This window comes from Cibotium barometz, chromosome 8 (assembly GCF_041138505.1).
Source record: "Cibotium barometz isolate CiBa-2024 chromosome 8, ASM4113850v1, whole genome shotgun sequence".
NCBI lineage: Eukaryota > Viridiplantae > Streptophyta > Polypodiopsida > Cyatheales > Cibotiaceae > Cibotium > Cibotium barometz.
In genome coordinates, this window is record NC_141053.1 from 28,132,477 (window position 1) to 28,151,764 (window position 19,288).

General features: G+C 45.9%; 1 protein-coding gene across 2 annotated transcripts in view; it reads left to right on the forward strand.

Moving 5' to 3' along the window:
• LOC147636112 (protein pleiotropic regulatory locus 1-like) overlaps window positions 1-19,288 on the forward strand; it is a 143,833-nt gene that overhangs the window by 24,816 nt on the left and 99,729 nt on the right. The window contains exons 4-10 of one of the 2 annotated variants that reach the window (XM_086801552.1): window positions 11,537-11,609; window positions 11,725-11,796; window positions 11,988-12,072; window positions 14,537-14,629; window positions 14,737-14,800; window positions 18,540-18,625; window positions 18,771-18,872. In XM_086801552.1, the coding sequence (XP_086657678.1) occupies window positions 11,537-11,609; window positions 11,725-11,796; window positions 11,988-12,072; window positions 14,537-14,629; window positions 14,737-14,800; window positions 18,540-18,625; window positions 18,771-18,872 (575 nt within the window). The remainder of the gene's footprint in view (window positions 1-11,536; window positions 11,610-11,724; window positions 11,797-11,987; window positions 12,073-14,536; window positions 14,630-14,736; window positions 14,801-18,539; window positions 18,626-18,770; window positions 18,873-19,288) is intronic. The other variant, XM_086801553.1, reaches the window with a different exon arrangement.

Genomic DNA, 19,288 nt, shown 5'->3' on the forward strand with positions numbered 1-19,288 from the left:
ATCTAAGAGATGGATTCTCCCATAATCTTTAGCTCTAAAAATATCCCAACTAGTAGACATTCTGTCATAGGCACTTTGCCAACTCTTGGTATCTGCTCAATTCCAGATGTAATGACGCGAACAGAATCTCCATCGGAGTCAGGCCAAAAATAGTAACTCTCCTAAATTTTAGGAGTGTGGTCCTTTGTATTCTAGGATAATCTCCCATTCCCAAAGCTTGTACTTTCCAAATATTTAAACATCCTGGAGTCCACCAGACCCCTTTCAGACTGGGAAATGTCTAGGCTGGTGACACTTGCCTCCCTTTCTGTCAGGAATAATCTCCATCTGGCCCTCACTATGTATCGGAATAGTGGAGTTATCGCCAATAAAGATACGACCTGACTGCCGTTTCAGATCCAGAAAGAAGTCACGGGATGGAGTCATGTGCCTCGAAGCACCACTGTCGAGAATCCATTCCCGAGTATCCTTCGCGGTGAAGCCAACTGCCTCCTCGCTCGAAGATGATGAAGCATCGGAGTCCACCATCTCTAAGTGCACAAATGCCGGAGTCTTCGCAGCTGAGGCTGAGGAATCAGCACTCTTCCCTGTCCGCTTAGGGCACTTCCTCCAATAGTGGCCTTTCTCGCCACAATCATTACAAGATCTTTCGGCCTTCAGCTTCTCTCGTTCTGGATCAGGCTTCTTCTCAGAAGACTTCTCTGGTGAAGCCTTCCCTTTGCCCTTGTTGGTATTACGGCCTTTCGATCGTTGGCCAGTTAAGGCCTCCGAACCTCCGCCGTGAGGAGGGTTCGTAAAACGTTCCTCCCGGTCCAAGACCATTGGCACAAGCACCTCCCAGGTAATGGTGCTGCTGAGCCTGCCACTCGTGATCAACGAGGAATAGAAAGCAGAATACTGACCAGGCAAGTGGGAAAGTAACGTGATGGCCATATCTTCGGATGATATCTCTTTCCCAGCTTGAAGGACTTCCTGCTGAAGGGCCTGCAGCTTGTTAATGTGTTCCCGCATCGTCGAAGACTTTGCAGGGTTCATAACCCGCATCTGCACTTCCAAGGATGTCCGCTTCATGGGTGACACCCTGTTGTACAAAGAAGCCAAGTGCTCCCATATGCCTCTCGCCAGCGTCATGTGCTTCACATGGTTGATCACCTGTGGTGTGCAATTGAGGAAAATAAACGACCGGACCCTGGCGTTGACACGGTCCCACATGTGTGCCTGTGCCTCTCGGTCCTTCCTCGTCGATAATAACTCCCCTTCCTCAGCTTCCGGCCGTGGCACCCCTATGATAATAAAATCAGCAAGGTCATATAACTCCAGCACTGACTCCATCATGACCTTCCAGATGCTGTAAGTGGACCCGTCCAACTGACGATCCACTGGGAACGTGGGGAGAGTCGGAATCTTCACGTGCTTCTCAGCCATCTCTAGTAAATCTGCCATCTCGGAGAGTAACCTGAAAGGGTGGGTGGGTGGGAAAAATCTGAAAATCTGAAAATATGCAAGTGGCTGTCCAGCCCCTTTGCCCGCCTTCCTCTTGCACCTTCTCTTCCCGTTCAGCCCGAAACAGTCCACCGATCAGCAACCTGTTGCTCCCCCTCTTGCTCAGACAAACGCCCAAGATCTCCTAGAGTCTAGGGCTCTGATACCATGTCAGAATATGCAACGGAAATGATAACCAAACTTGGGTAGACAAGAGCAAGTAGACTGCAGAAAATAATCAGCACAAGAAACACAGAGAGATAGGTGTGTAAACTCTTCTCTATACACAAGATCCCGGAAATATTGAATGAGAAAGTGGTGGGGGCTGAGGGGCAATATATAGAACTCCTAGAGGGCAGTCGGCCAGCAGCAGAGAGTGCCCACGACTGGAGAAAAACCCCACGACTGCATAAATGCAGTCGGCCAGTATCCTGATGCCCACGACTGATGAAAAAGCAGTCGGCCAGCAGCCCTGATGCCCACGCCTGAAGAAGATCCAGTCGGCCAGCATTGGGGTGCTCCTGGCATCATCTGGCAGCCCTCCCACCACTAGGAAAAAATGGGAAAAATAGGGAAAAAATACGGGGAGTGTGGAAAAATGATATACGGGCGGCACACCCACAACAGAGGCCCTGGTGTATACAAATAGACAGGAGATGACTTCTAACAACCTCGTGATGTTCTTTCACCAATACTCTTCGAACATGAGTATCATGAGGGAGGTACACAAATACGGTCCTGATAATATAATAAACCATCCACTATAGTATATGCTCCATAAATCTTTAAGTCGGAAGGAGTTGCATTCTGAGAATTGAGAATTCGAAATGCATTTCCAAAATCACGATCTGTTGGATAACGGTCCTTGAAACTTTGAGGTATATCCATTTCAACTGTAGAAATAGCCAAGACTGAAGCTGATAGCATACGACTGAGGGCATCCGCAACCACATTGGTAAGACCAGGAACATACTCAATTGTCATATGAAAATTGGCTAAGAATTCGACCCAACGTGCTTGCCTAGCATTCATAACTGGCTGCGTGAAGATATATTTGAAAGAATGATGATCTGTTTTTACCACTGAATCCGCACCAAGGAGATAATGTTTCCATGCACGATAGGCATGAACAATAGCTAAAAATTCCTTGTCATATACCGGGTATCTTCCTTGAATTGCAGAGTGCTTATGACTGTCAAACGCAATAGCACGTCCTTGTTGCATTAAGACGGCACCAGTGGCAATATGAGAAGCATCCGTGTAAACATCAAAGGGGAGAGTAGGGTCTGGAATAGCCATGACAAGAGTTGTTGTCAAAGCTGTCTTTAAATTTGCAAAAGCTTGTGTTGCGGCTTCAGTGTCTATTGGAATGCAGGAGCGGACTTTAAAAGTTCGGTGAGAGGAGCAGCTATTTCGGAAAATCGATGAACCTTTGTGTGATAGAAGTTAGCAAGTCCCAGAAAAGAACGAACATCATGGATGTTTGTGGGAGTTGGCCAATTGACAATAACCTGTATTTTCTTTGGATCCACGGAAATTCCGTCTGCTGAAACAACATGTCCAAGGTATTCCAAGGATGTCTTGAAGAATTCACTTTTGCTTGGATTAATATAAAGAGCATTGTCTCGAAGCACCTGGAAAACGATCTTAAGATGTGCCTTGTGGTCTTCCATATTACGACTGAACACCAGGATGTCGTCAAGATAAATAATGACGAACTTGTCGAGAAAAGGACGAAAAAGATCATTCATCAGACTCATAAATGTTGCAGGGGCATTGGTTAACCCGAATGGCATGACGAGGTACTCGCAATGACCATATTTTGTGCGAAAAGCTGTCTTATATTCATCACCTTCGCGAATGCGAATTTGATGATATCCAGACTTAAGATCAATTTTGGAGAAGACCTTTGCATGGAGCAATTGATCGAACAATTCATCAATGCGAATTTGATGATATCCAGACTTAAGATCAATTTTGGAGAAGACCTTTGCATGGAGCAATTGATCAAACAATTCATCAATGCGTGGAAGAGGATACTTATTCTTGATAGTTAACTTATTAAGAGTGCCAGGCTTATAAAGTTGTGGACAACTGCCTTATAAGGCGGAGGGGATGTCACCATTTGGTCCCTTCATCAGCTTGATCAGTGTTTTGGGGTAAGCCCAGGCCCCACACACAGGATGGAACCAGGGTGAAAACTGGGATTTTCCACAAAAGAAGAAGGAAGTTGAAGCATTCACTAGCAAGGATTGGCTTGAAAGATGGTCGCAAAGCACTTAATCATTCAAGTGGCTTGCAAGGTTTATAAGTCAATGTGTTCAGACATCATTAAAATTTGGTCAGACATTATTATTATTTGGGCATGGATTTATGGACAGAAGTAGGTGCCTAGGGTTGAGGATATACAAAAACTTGGGCAGCAAGTTTGAAGATGCTAAAGTGACTTCCACAAGCATTTATATAGCTGGTCGACTTGCTTTTGGAGGCTGGAGCCATACTTTTGGCTGGTCGACTAACGGGAGGCAGGGATGATTCGTAAAAAAGGGAGGAGGGGCTGTCCTTTATGGAGCATGTGCATGAGAGTACAGGGCCGGCAGCAGCTGTTCTGTCTCTCTCTCTCTCTCTCTCTCTCTCTCTCTCTCTCTCTCGTATGTGCATGTATACACTGGCCGACAGCTGCTGTGTAGGAAGGCGAGCGTAGGTAGCTGTTGTATGGCCTGCTTTTTGACATTTTGGAGGTAACCGCCTACAGTGGAGACAACAGGCCGACAGCTGCTGGTGGTTTTGCTTCTGATGGCCGCCTGCTGGCTGTACAGACAGCCGTACAGCAACTGTACGCCCACACGCTGTCGTGCCACGGCACGTCTATGGTGTGAAACCATGTATGTGAGGCTATTAAATGCAAATCCAGATGCATGGGATTAAGTGCCTGTGTACATATGGGATGTATGGCGTGTGGAGGGTTTTGCTTTTAAGGGCGTCGCCAGGTATTAAGGGTTGACGGTATTGGCTTGAGCTTGTTGCAGCCTGTCGGGTGAGAGGTCAGATGCTGGAGAAGATGTCAGCTGCTCAGTCATCTTGAATTGTGTGCGTGTCCAAATGATGTGGGCACTGAAGGTTGTGTTTGAAGGTTGTGGAAGCAAGGGCAATAAAAGATAAAGGGGGCCACGTGCCATGAGATTGGTGTGAAAAGGAAATAACATGGTGCTTTTTTTTTCTTCCAAATAAATAAAATAAAGTAAGAATTTACATGGCCTTCTTCTGGAAAGGTGGCGTGAAGGCCTTATGGGCTGCCAACTCGCCATCTAGAAGAAGGGGTAGAGAAGCGAGAGGGGAATAGGAAGCGGCAGCGGCAGGCGATAACTGGGGGGGGGCCCATGTGTGCTGGTGTGAAGGGAGAGGGACGCTGCAGGCAACCAGAAGTAAGGAGGCAGCAGCTGCTGCAGAAAAAAGGAAGATAGCCGCTTTGATCAGTGGGGGTCGTTTTGCAGAGACGTGGCTCTGGTGATCAGGCAGCCACAGGCGCTGAAATGGGAAAGAAAAGGGGACGCTTGTGCACAGAGTAACGCAAACATGTTGCCTACTACTACCTCCAGCAGGCATCGCCCGGCTGTAGGCTTTCGCCAAAACTCGTTGTTGACGCAGTACCTCAGGCAAATAGTCAAGCTATCAGCACACGAAGTACCATAAGCAGACCAAGAATCAATGGGCCAGGGATGATCCTGCTTTTGTGGTGATTTGCAGCCTGTTGCTGGCAGTGGCTGCTTCTGCATACTGTGCTGCGTATGGTCAGAGCATTGCTTATGCTTGTCTGACAATATTTTCGGTGGTCTTCTTTCACTTCTTGCTGATTGGCTTTCTTTTAGCAACACTTTTCTGGCTCTTTTCCAACCATTATCTCAGAGAAGAGGCAGCTGTTAACAGTCATGCTGTTGAGCAGCGTGTGGAATGTGCTGCATTATTTTCTATCACCTCTCTTAATTGGACAAGGCATTCTTCCAGCTATACTTTCCAACATACTCTTCATGGCTTCAACCCAACGAGATTCGCCTTGAGTTTCTACTTCAGCTAGTCTGATAGAGCAGTTGCACATCATTCTTTGTATCTGCATGCATCGGGTGGAGAGTATGGAGCAACTCTATGGAGAATGGCCGAACATTCAGAGAGCTCAAGTCAGTTGGAAAAGGTGGCAGACTTGGATGGTCACACGAAGAAGATTAAATGTACGCTATGGTGGCAAGGAGGTGAGAAACATAATCAGTTATTGAGCATTGATGAGGAGACACTATATGTGTGGGATATTGATGCAGCAGGGAGGTCAGTGCAGGTCAATAGGAAAATGTCTCCTGGAATGCTTCATCACATGGCGAGTGGTGCCTGGGATCCACATGATGTTGGGAGCTGCTGGTATGTCTGAGACTTGATGATCATGATGATTTGGTGTTTAGCTAAGAGAGATACCTTTTCCCCTTTGTACATGCGTCTCTGAGAGAGGAGCGAGGAGGTTTGGCGGGATTTATTTCCTCTGAATAATCAAATCAAGTGAATGCAAATCAACGTAACTCTCACAGCCAGACACCCAGTGTGTTCCCGGCTAGACCGCACACGTCACGACAGCTTTTTGGTGAACCCGACGTGAAACCGCTGGGGTGAGAGTACGTAGAGATGGTTAGCAAAATGGAGTATTTGTATGCAGAGATGAAAGAGCTTGAAGAGCGGTTCAGGAAGATTGAAGAAGAAAAGCAAATTCAGGAAGAAGCAGTGGAAAATGCTGTGCAATTGGTGTATGACAGGGTCAATATATTTGATGGTTACGATCCAGAAAGCTATCTAAGGTGTTACGAGACAGAGATGAAGAATCAAGGGGTTCCAGAGAGTATGATGATTGCATCTTTTGCATACCTTGTAAGTCCTGATTTAAAGGATGAAGTGTTGGAACTAGCAGAGTATCACTCCAAACGATGGAGTGATTTTGCAGATGCACTTATTTATGCGAGTTCCAGGTATAATGTGAGCTGTGATAGTGTTCCAGCAACAATCCGAGCAAATTTAGAAGCGGTTGTTGATGCATGTCTTATGGAGGACAATCAATTGCTATTCAAGGCTGATACAGAGATTGTGGAGGCTGTTTATGCTAAATTGGGACTGCAAAAAGCCATTAGTGAGCAACAAGGCCTTCACAGTGCAAAAAGGGATGCTTTGCTACAGCCTCATAAAGATACAATGGGTGAACTCTGCAAGTATAATCTGTCTTCCTTGTTTGAGGGTGCAGACATACAGGGTCCTATGATCATACCACATGATGTATGTATGCCTATGCTTGAGGAGACACTTGATTCAGAGAGCTTCAGGACAGGTGTTTCGAAGGGTATTCCTCAGGTGTCGTATCATATGTGTGAAGAACAGCAGGAACCAATGCTTCTTGCTGAAAGCATGATTGCAGAGTTTGAAGATCTAAGACAAGAAGAAGATGCTATCATTACTGCATTCTTATCTGGTTATGATGCTTATAAGCAGGATGATGTACATGAATATGCAGACGGGCCACAAGTATGTGTGATTGATTTAGAGGGGGTGAGTGATATGGGTGATTCCAACAGTGATGTTGCTTCTGAAGCTGGTTGCCAAGGTTCTTTGGATTTGGGTTATTCTGGAATGCTAACAGGGTGTTCCAACAATAAACAGGGTGATGCTATGTCATCAGTGTCAGGGTTACCTTGCAACCACATTTGTGAGCAACAATCTCGAGCTTGGAAGCCTGTTTATGATGATGATTTGGAGAGGGAAATTGAATCTGTCTTTTTGGATCATGCAGGGTTCAATGATATACAGATTCAAGGGTACTTGGGTGAGGGACCCATAATTCTAAGCCCATCTGCAGACATGTATCAAGAAATACTGGGAGATAACATGCAGGATATGCAAAGTGTGGTCACTGAGCCTCATAAGGCTGCATATGAGCAACCAAATGGATATAGTTATGGGGGTATGAATGTTCATGATAATCAACATGTGGGATTGCAAGATGATAATGGCTTCAATGTGATTGATCCTGGATTGGATGCTATCTTAGATGATGCATTGGATGATTTCATGGTATATAATAGATCCCCATCAGCTTTGGGCTCTTCTATGCTTGATGCTAGTCAACTGTTGGTTGCAAGTGAGGATGTGCAGGTGATATGTAAGCCAAATGATTGTGATGAAATTGATTCAGATCTGGAGGCTATTCTCGATGATGCCTTGTTGGATTTTGTATGTGTTGATGCTTTCCCGTCTTTGGATGAGAAGAATGAATGTTTATCAGAGCTGGATCCAGGCAAGGTAGATTTGGATGGGATGTTACCAAATGTGTGTTCCATGCTGTTAATGCAGTTGTTATTTGGTGTGGCCATACAATATGTGGTGCAAAGGCTTCAAACATGGCCTGAGGAAAATTTTGAAGCAAATCATTTTGAAGAGCATCCCACTTTAAATGATGAGGGTAATCATGCATATGCAGAGAATCTAAGTGAGGATAGGGCTTCATATGAGCAAAGGATATGGCACATATGCCAAAAGCGATTGGTATTTGATCCAGGTGGGAAAGCAGAACCATTCAGATGTGATTGCTGATGCTTGTACATATACCAATGTTGGTGTGCAAATAATGCCTGGGCAGTGAGTTCCAGGACCTGTGTGGCACATACCAGAGGATGTGCAGGTTTAGAGGGGGTGGATGTCGTGCCGCGGCACGTCTATGGTGTGAAACCATGTATGTGAGGCTATTAAATGCAAATCCAGATGCATGGGATTAAGTGCCTGTGTACATATGGGATGTATGGCGTGTGGAGGGTTTTGCTTTTAAGGGCGTCGCCAGGTATTAAGGGTTGACGGTATTGGCTTGAGCTTGTTGCAGCCTGTCGGGTGAGAGGTCAGATGCTGGAGAAGATGTCAGCTGCTCAGTCATCTTGAATTGTGTGCGTGTCCAAATGATGTGGGCACTGAAGGTTGTGTTTGAAGGTTGTGGAAGCAAGGGCAATAAAAGATAAAGGGGGCCACGTGCCATGAGATTGGTGTGAAAAGGAAATAACATGGTGCTTTTTTTTTCTTCCAAATAAATAAAATAAAGTAAGAATTTACATGGCCTTCTTCTGGAAAGGTGGCGTGAAGGCCTTATGGGCTGCCAACTCGCCATCTAGAAGAAGGGGTAGAGAAGCGAGAGGGGAATAGGAAGCGGCAGCGGCAGGCGATAACTGGGGGGGGCCCATGTGTGCTGGTGTGAAGGGAGAGGGACGCTGCAGGCAACCAGAAGTAAGGAGGCAGCAGCTGCTGCAGAAAAAAGGAAGATAGCCGCTTTGATCAGTGGGGGTCGTTTTGCAGAGACGTGGCTCTGGTGATCAGGCAGCCACAGGCGCTGAAATGGGAAAGAAAAGGGGACGCTTGTGCACAGAGTAACGCAAACATGTTGCCTACTACTACCTCCAGCAGGCATCGCCCGGCTGTAGGCTTTCGCCAAAACTCGTTGTTGACGCAGTACCTCAGGCAAATAGTCAAGCTATCAGCACACGAAGTACCATAAGCAGACCAAGAATCAATGGGCCAGGGATGATCCTGCTTTTGTGGTGATTTGCAGCCTGTTGCTGGCAGTGGCTGCTTCTGCATACTGTGCTGCGTATGGTCAGAGCATTGCTTATGCTTGTCTGACAATATTTTCGGTGGTCTTCTTTCACTTCTTGCTGATTGGCTTTCTTTTAGCAACACTTTTCTGGCTCTTTTCCAACCATTATCTCAGAGAAGAGGCAGCTGTTAACAGTCATGCTGTTGAGCAGCGTGTGGAATGTGCTGCATTATTTTCTATCACCTCTCTTAATTGGACAAGGCATTCTTCCAGCTATACTTTCCAACATACTCTTCATGGCTTCAACCCAACGAGATTCGCCTTGAGTTTCTACTTCAGCTAGTCTGATAGAGCAGTTGCACATCATTCTTTGTATCTGCATGCATCGGGTGGAGAGTATGGAGCAACTCTATGGAGAATGGCCGAACATTCAGAGAGCTCAAGTCAGTTGGAAAAGGTGGCAGACTTGGATGGTCACACGAAGAAGATTAAATGTACGCTATGGTGGCAAGGAGGTGAGAAACATAATCAGTTATTGAGCATTGATGAGGAGACACTATATGTGTGGGATATTGATGCAGCAGGGAGGTCAGTGCAGGTCAATAGGAAAATGTCTCCTGGAATGCTTCATCACATGGCGAGTGGTGCCTGGGATCCACATGATGTTGGGAGCTGCTGGTATGTCTGAGACTTGATGATCATGATGATTTGGTGTTTAGCTAAGAGAGATACCTTTTCCCCTTTGTACATGCGTCTCTGAGAGAGGAGCGAGGAGGTTTGGCGGGATTTATTTCCTCTGAATAATCAAATCAAGTGAATGCAAATCAACGTAACTCTCACAGCCAGACACCCAGTGTGTTCCCGGCTAGACCGCACACGTCACGACAACGCGTGACAGCTCTGGGAAGCTGACAGCTGTTTGTGAAGCTGGTTGTTGCAACTGTGTGGTGCCTGTCTTCTGTTGGTCGCCTACAAGGTTGTTTTGGGGCTGATTTGAAGACGGTTTGAGACTGTGTTGCGGGACAGATTTGTCTTGACTCTGAGAATAAAAAAAAACTGTGAAAGACTGGTGTATGCTTTGTGGAAAGTTGCTCAGGAACTGTGGAAAATCCGGTGCATGACTGCACCCTCTCCTTGGATTCTTTGTAAAGCTTCTACGTAATAAAGAAGTTTCTAGGGGGGGCCGGCTGTTCCGGCTTAGTGTGCTGTCTATAAATTTTGTGGCTTCCTACTGTGTTATTGTCTGTTTGCATATTTGAACTTTGTCTGTTTGTTCCGGATCCCCTATCGGTTACACAGAGTGGTATGGTTATCGCTAGGAATCCCGTGTTCCATGCATAAACAAAGCACATTGAGGTCCACTATCATTATATGAGAGAGCAGCTACATGTAGGTGACATCAGTTTATCTTTTGTCCGTCAGAGGACAACCTGGCAAATGTTCATGGAGGCGCTTCCATGAGAAAAGTTCGAAGCTTTTCGCTAAGATTTGTGCTTACTTCCTTTTGGGGATTGATATACTCTCTGTTCATTCACATTACCACTACAGGGGAATTGGTGAGAGAGATGCACATTTAGAAGTGGTAAATGTGCTAGGGGGTTGGGAATAATTGTTTCGGGTTCACACATTTGGTGTTAGCAATAAAGAGGTTAGAACCTCAGTACTCACACTTACAGTATTAGTGACACTTGGCATTAGTGTGGACACTTACTATATGCAGATTGTGAAAAGTGTATTTGGCAAAAAAATCAAAGATTAAACAATGAGAGTAATTATGTATGCTAATGTTCGACTAACTCTGTGTGCCTGTGTGTCTCTGTGCGCCATCTCTTCTCTCTTTGCCCTCTGCATCTGGTTCAAAGTCTTGAGCTCTGTCTTTCTTGGGGATTATGGGGTTACCCAACAGATCTGTGGTGGTTCCAAGGGAATAACGCCTTGGAGTATCCTGTAAAATTCTTGCCACTCTGATGGAAAGTAGTGAAAAAAATTCTACGAACTTGGAACTTAAAAACATGAAGAAAAAAATATTTTTGCACTCTCAATAGACTACCAACTATGGTGGTTAGCACTAGTAGACCTAAACTTTGATAGAAAATGTGATGCTGTTAGCAGTTGTTTGAGAGATAAAGGAGGTTTCTGCAGAAGACTTAAACAAAGAACTCAAAACTCAACAATACCCTCAGGCAAGGCATGCCATTGGCCACCCCTAGTGTGCAGCTTTCTATTGCATCTGGGGAGGTGTAGCAACACTGTCTGGCACTCATAAGAGGCTATTTGTGTCCCATCGGTAATTCAGATTCAGAGCTTGATGAGCTTAGTTTTTTTTGTCTCTCGTCCTTGATTATGCTGGGTCTTATATGGCTTGGAAGGTGACATTCAAAACTGTCTTTTTTAGCTATTTATCTTCTACTGGACACTTATGGAAGATTTCCCTCCCCCTTCTTTGTACAGCAGAAGCTGCACAACAGGCAAATAAGGTTTCAGAATCTGCTTTGGCTATAGTCACTTCTCAGGCTTCAGGAAGGTCTGTTGTCTGGATTACAATCTTTACAATTTGATTTATTACCATTGGAACTTTTCTGTAGGTTAAGTTACCAGTGCATTTGTACCTTTCTCACTTTATTTCTTGTGAGAGACAGGACTGAAGGTGCAGTGGAATCTTTGGCTCCACTGCCATCATCCACACTTTCAGAATATAAGCCTCCAGAAAGGTCTGTCTCCAGAGCTGTGTTACAGTTCCTGTCTTTGCCATAGCGTGCTGCACAATACACAGGGTCTTTTTAACTTGATTGAAAGGCTTGGATAGCAAAGAAGTACAAACTTGATGCACACCACTTGTTTACATCAATTGTTTCAAAATTTTTAAAGCACATTGGTAGCAACAACACTCTCTCTACTGTAGATATCAACCAAGTGCTGCTGTCATGCGAAGGCTTCCGAGTAAGTGGCCACGTCCGGTGTGGCATCCTCCTTGGAAAAATTATCGGGTATGATTCATCCTTTTTATTTTTGTTGTTTTTTATAAAATATTCAGTGATGAAATAAGGAGTTGGTTCTAAATACATAGGATACAGTGACTTTGGTTATCACAATGCTATAATTTTTTAGCCGTAACTCTTGTGAATGCTAATGCACTTGCGGCTAAAGGGTGTTGTCTTGATGGGATGTGAAATGGCTCGAGATGGCTTATGAGATGCATGGGTGTTGGCACAGCTTGACAATAGTGGGACTTAGGTGGCCTACTGATGCAATTGTGTTCTGAGACCATGGCACACGCTTGAGACACTAACACTTTGGACTTTTTATGCGACTCATCATACTTAATTATTCCTTCATGTGGCACCATTCTAGAGATGGCAAATCAGAAGTGCTCCTTCCATGGCCACTGGACAGACCAGCGAGTCAAAGAGAAGGGTTTTAGTTTGGACTTTGTACTTCCTAGAAGCATGGGTGCTCTAGGCGTGCTAGTGATGCATATCCTCTAGCTGCAGGTTTCTTGTTTCTGAAAAGACCACCGCAAATAAGTTCATGCCTTGACAAATCCTATTTCCTGTGTCAAATGCGAATGATTTGCTTGTATTAAATGACTTAAATGCATTCAAGTGTTGCTGCAAGTGCGCTGTCTGCTGTGCAATATCAGTATGACATCATGTGCGAAGAATAGGATGGAGACTAATATCCCTGTAGAGCTTCCCCTTAGAGGTCATCTATCAGGTGTGCAAGCTAATAAATGTAAAAGCTAAAGAGAGGGTGAAGGTTGGCGTCCCTGTTTGACTACAATAGTACTGTGTACCTCATCAGCGAATCCTGTTCAGCCTTTCACGTGCTCATTTGCTGCCACGACTGCCCATGTGACCTTGTCTATACCTAAGCATGGCTTGAGGGATTGTATCGAAAGCTTTGTAGTAAACTCATTTCTCTGTCCCTTCCCCAAATAAGAATCTTGAATGTAAAAAAACATGGTTCATGTAGAGTGGTATGGCAGGAAACTCCTGATGCATGGCTGGGGCTCTTGTACGCTCCAAAGAAATTCCTCCACAAGTTTTGGCCAACAAAAATATTACTTTAGACAGTGGTCACGAGGACTTAATGTGTCCCTTATCTTATGTTTAAGAAATATTATATTCTTCGACCAAAAAAAGACCCTCTTAGGTTCATTTTTAGAGTTCCATCTGTGAGCCCATCATCTACTGTGGTGAAGGCCCATTTTCAGCACCTTTAAAGATTTTTCTACATCTTGCTGATTTCTCAGTCACTTGGACCAACTGATGCCTCGAATCGCTTCAGCTTGCTGGTCTTGAACTCGCTGACTGTCAGCGCAAGACCAGCAGATGAATGTCCTTTAGGTTGGCCATTAGCTCCACTGGACCGCTTGGAGCTGCGAGAGGCACCAAAATTTAGAAGGTTCTGTGATATTATGAGGAGAAAAAATAGGCGAGCTCAACTCCTATCTTCTCTCTCCATAAGTAAACCCTTTGTACACTGGGTCTTAATTGGTTAGTGGCAGAAGTGTCTTCAGATGTATAGCCTTGTGATTAGGCACAACAGAAAGGAATCATTTCTTTATGACTTGGCTTGCCTCATGCCACCTTATCTGATGCATCCGATGCCTTAAAATCTGCAAATTTGCTTCCAACTGTGGTGAAGACAAATGTGTTGATGTGTTCTCCTGGTGTGGCAAGCTGCTGTATGTGTAGTGTTCTCTGTAGTGCTAGCCTTCATTACGGCTGATTCTGCCCTTCATCTCTAGAAAAGTGATATAAACTCAGTTTGGTGGTTTACCTATGAAGATTTTTCCACTAAGGTGGACATACCTTTATGCATGAATGTGCACCTACTCTTGGGTGCTGTTAACTTGAGTGGGGTTGTGATAGCACGATTTCTGTGCTATGCATGATGGAGTTAATGATTTGAAGCTTTGTTAGTAGAAACTCATGAAGTCGATTTCACTGTTTTTGTTAATTTTGAAATATAACCTGTACTTATCTTCTTGCTTTGAGACAGTCTCATGGGCATTCATTAAGCCCCGAACTTTGCCTAACACTCATAGGTGGGTCAGCAATTCTCAACATGCTGTGGAGCATCTCAGTTTCCCTCCTGCGCTGTGTGACTAGCCTTAGAAGAGGATACTTGAACCACATTCTAATGGAAATCGGGGGTAGTGTTGTCACCTGAGTGCAGTATGTGATCCACATCTGCCTTATGTAGCTGCTATGTTCCATGGGGTCTCTTTTGCTCCATCTGTTTATGTTGGAAAGTCACTCAGTCATCTTGCAGTGTATATTTTACTTTTTTGGAAGGAAATGTAAGGATTTGAAGAGGCACTTCTTTAGGAATTTAAGGGGATCAATGAAGCCTGTGTATTTGATCTGGAGCCTCTCCTTGTTTGGAAGATGTAATCTGCTAATTGAGTAAAGCTTGTGCAAAATTTGCTTATTACTTGGTGTGTAGGTTATTAGCGGTCATCTTGGGTGGGTCAGATCAGTAGCTTTTGATCCTGGAAATGAATGGTTCTGCACTGGCTCTGCTGACCGAACTATAAAGGTCAGTCAGCCTTCTGCAATTATCTGTGGTCGCATTGGCTGTGTTTTGTGTGGTTTCATAGCAGGCTCAGTGTAGGTTCTTGTATCTTAATGTGCTTGCTTTTGCAGATTTGGGATCTTGGTTCAGGACAGCTGAAGCTGACTTTAACAGGGCATATTGAACAAGTCCGAGGTTTGTCCAACACCTTGAAACCACTATTTTGGCATCAGTGCAAAGGGCTTTTTTAACAATTCTTTTTTTTTTTTCCTGGAAAAAGATCCTTCAATTAGTCAAAGAAAAATAGTTACAAAGGGTTAAGTACAACCACAAAGGACTAAATACAAACTTGCCTCATACAAGGGCAGGAAACAAGTGATCATAAGGGGAAGAGATGCTTCTCCTCCGGCTGGCCGCTCTGTGAGGAGAAGGCTATCTCATACAGGGGGAGGAGGGAGGGGGAGGGGGGAACAACCACACAGGTGGTTTGTAATGCCAAATGGGGCACCACCTCTATGTGTGAGGAAAGGGCCAGGCCTCCAAAGTTTCCGCATGCGGTGAGAACCTCCCTGTAACTTCCCTCACTGACTGTGGAGGGTGTGAATGATATCAAGCCATATGCTCTTGATGGTCTCAGCCGGCGGAGTGTGGGTACTCTCAATGGCCTCACTGCAGCTACCATGCCAAATGTGCCGGGCTGTGATGCTACTGCAAATCTCCCATCTTTGGCAAGAGCGTGGCCGCCAGTCACCTGTAGGAGGGGTTGTGATGACTGGTACTGCTGCAATACGATGGTGAGAGTCCTGAAGGGCTAGTCCTCCCCCATCCTCCTCATAAGCCCTGATCGCTTCGGCCTCTGTGGCCCAAGCGACAGTTCCCCAAGTGATGATCTGGGTCGATGCCCTGTCCATAGCGAAGATGTGGAGAATCCGCTGCCAAATTTGCTGAGCCTTCGGGCAATCCCAAAGGCAATGTCTCGCTGAGACAGCCAAGTACCGATCACCAAACTCTTGTGTGCCATCAACCAAAGAAAGAGTGTGATATTTCTAGGCCGAAAGGTGTCCCAAAGCCTCTTCCAGAAATATGAAAGGAAGCGTTGTGATAGGCCCTGTGACTGCCAATGTGCTGCTGTTGCCTGTGTGCCATCTATCTCAGGCATCTGGATCCTGCGACCTAGCGGCGCTGTATATGCAAAGAAGGGGCATCCAGAGTCTCCTCCCGAAGCACGGGATCATGCTATGTCCACTCTCCCGGCTCCCATTGCAGCCTTGTGAGAGGTCAGCACTCCCAGATCCATAGCCGCCATAGTCTCTCCTTGGCCACCTTGGGTAGTGTTGGATCTATGTGCCAATCCCGTGCCCGAAAACCGATCACCCTCTTTCTTTGCGAGGTGCAGCCATCCTCCAAGAGAAGATCTGATCTCTCTAGTCAGGCCTAGGAACCAATAGAGAAAGTGAGCAGACCATTGTCCTCATCTGCTCCGTAAACACTCCTAGCCACACTGGTGGGTCGGGTCTGGAATAGGCATCGGCCATTCTTGAGGGATAGCTGAGTCAATGTCGATGGTGAGCCTATCTCGACCCCGGATCCTTGTCAAGCCTCTCTCCTGCTCCTCCGGGGGTAACTTTCTGTGTGCAATCCAATCTCCAAGAGACCTGGCTGGTCCCATGCTCAAGGCTCCCCAAGATACATGCGGTGGGGCCCCTAACATGTGGCCACTGGGTAAATGGATTAGGGGGGTCCAAACCAAAGGCTACTGAAGCCGCTTCTCTGAGGCAATTGGTACTGTCTGTTTGAGGGATGGCCTGAGATGATTCCAAGCCCGAAGTAAACTGGCTGCAAATCTGTCCTCAAAAGCTGGGCTAAAACCATGGGCCCACGTCTCTGTGAAGATCCATCGGGTACTCTCCGACCACAGGTCCCCAAAGCTCGGAGTGCGGGGTGAGATCCGGGCCAATAAGAAATCCTTCTAGGGCTCACCACCAGGAAGGAGTCCTCTGCCAATAAACTTGCCCAATAGGGCATGGCTCTGAATAGGAGGATCGATGAGGCGAAGCCCCCCTCTGCTACGTGGTTGAATGATCACTCGCCATGCCACCTTGGCCCTGGCTGGCCTCCCATCACTTCCGGCCTATAAGAAGTTCCGGATCAATCGCTGTACTTGGCCAATGCATGCCCGAGAAAAGGCCCAGCATGAAGTGATGTACCACATGGTGGCTAGAAGTACCTGGTTCGCCACCACCACTCTGCCCGCTAGGGATTGCCTCGTCGAGCTCCAATATAAAAGCTTCTTCTGAATACTCTGAAGAAGTGGAGCGAGCTGCTGCTTGGGAGTGATATCAATGCCAACCGAACTGGAGTGCCTCTCAGGATCCACTAGAAAGCCTCAACTGGTCTCCAAGTCGGGGCGGGTGCTAAACCTACCCAAAAACCACACAACTTGTGCCAGTTGATCTGCGATTCTGCGCTCCTGATGCACGACAAAAAATCTCAATCGCTGCCATGAATCTCTAACATCTCTTGGAAGGAAGGCCACTGTGTCATCTGCAAACTCTGAATCAAGCAACTTCTCCTGCGTATGGAGGGGAAGACGTAATCCCAGGAGCCTTGTCCCTTGGGCCGAGAGAAAACTGGTCATGGCCTCGGCGACGAAAAGAAAGAGGTAAGGTGCCAATGGACAACCTTGCCGAACCGAGTGAGAAAGGGAAATCTGTCACCGCGGGTTCCCTGAACGAGGACCTGGCTATGCGAGGCTGAGTAGAGTCCTGAAATCCCATGAATCCACTCCATGGGGAACGGCTCATCGTGCCCTCCAGAGAGCTCCAATGCACCCTATCATATGCTTTCTCAAAATCTAGGAGAAGCACAATGACGTCTTGCTGCCGCATCCTGGCCGAAGCTGTCGCCTCCCAGAAGTAAATATGTTGTCCAGGATGCTCCTATCTTGAACAAAGCCAGTTTGAGTGTCATGGATCAAGTCTGGGAGAAAAGGCTGAAGTCTCTTGTTGATGGCCTTGGCAAATATCTTATAGGCTGTCCCAAGGAGAGTGATGGGTCTCCACTGCCGGATCTCCAATCTGTCACCACCCTCCTTGGGAATCAAGTGAATCAAGCCCTTTGAGAACCTCTCTGGCATGGCACTTGTAATCATAATCTCATTGAAGGCAGCTCGAAGGCCACCTTCCATGAGGTCCCAATGGTGAAGAAAGGAGGAGACTGGAAGCCCGTCCACCCTTTGGGCATTTGCCCTTGGGAAGTGCTGTCAATGCCTCCGCCAACTCCTCAGCAGTAAATGGTGTCAATAAAATGACCCAAGAGAAGGGGGAGCCACCTCCCTCGTATGCCACCAGACCCTCTCGCGTGCGTCCATCATTTGTGAAGATGCTGGGGCACAAGTGAGGAGGGATCGAAAAAAGTCCGTGGCGATGGTTCTCACCTGTGGGGGATCTGAAACAATAGCTCCATCTTGGCCATGCAACCTGCGAATACCATCTCTCCTCCTGTGGGGTCGAGCTATCTCAAAGAAATCCCCTATGACTCTGTCGCCTGCCTCTGTCCAGAAAGAGGCCCTAGCATGATACTTGTACTCCACCCTCCTCTCCTCCATGGATCTAATCTCCATGTGAGCGGCAGTGAGCTAACTCTTGATCCACTGGCTATCCGGGGACCTCTCCTAAAGTTGCTGTAAAGAGGCAAGACTCCCCCTCAAACTCCTCTCTTGCTCCCGGAAACCGTGTAATCTGCTGTGGGCTGCCTCCTGCAAGAAACTGCTGATCTCCCCTAAGCCCTCATCCAATGTGCATGCAACAGAGCCTGAAAGAAAATCCAATCTTGCTCATATCTACTCTATCCTGCTGCGTGTTTTTTTAAATTGAGATATATTAACTGCCTTGAAGAAATTTCTATTATCTTTTAATGATTTTCTTAAAAACAGGCCTTGCAGTCAGTTCAAGGTTTCCCTGCATGTTCTCTGCTGGTGATGATAAACAAGTGAAATGCTGGGATCTTGAATATAACAAGGTTCTATCACCTTCTTCTCTCTCTCCCCCCCAACAGCACGTTGCACACACACACAGGCTTGATGGGCTACCTTTGTCTCATAGACTCTTGTGGTCTTCTGTTATGGACATCAACATATTTTTTTCCCTCTCTCTGCTGTGTCCAGGTTATACGTTCATATCATGGACATCTAAGCGGAGTTTATTGCTTAACGCTACACCCGACTTTGGACATTCTTCTGACTGGAGGACGTGATTCCGTTTGTCGAGTAACTGTGTTATGCCTTTTTGCTTATTTTTATGTAGAGAGAATGACATTTAACTTTTTTATGTAGAGAAAATGACATTTAACTTTTTTAGTTTTATAGTTTGTTGATGTATTTTTTAAAGGTAATATATTTTTTAATGCTTTGAAGGCTTACCTTGCATGATTTGGTGGTGGTTGTTCTTGTTGTGTGTGTGTGAGAGAGAGAATAAGAAAGAAAAAATATCAAATATCTTTGAAAGACCCAAAGGGTCTATGAGAGCAAATTTTTTTTTACATTGGTACCATGAGGTAACATCGTCTTGATAAAAATAAAAAACATAGACAACTATCCACATGCACAATGATGATGATAGAGGTATCTCTAGGTACATGGGAAAAATACATCGCCATGTTACTACAATACATAGTACGATCATC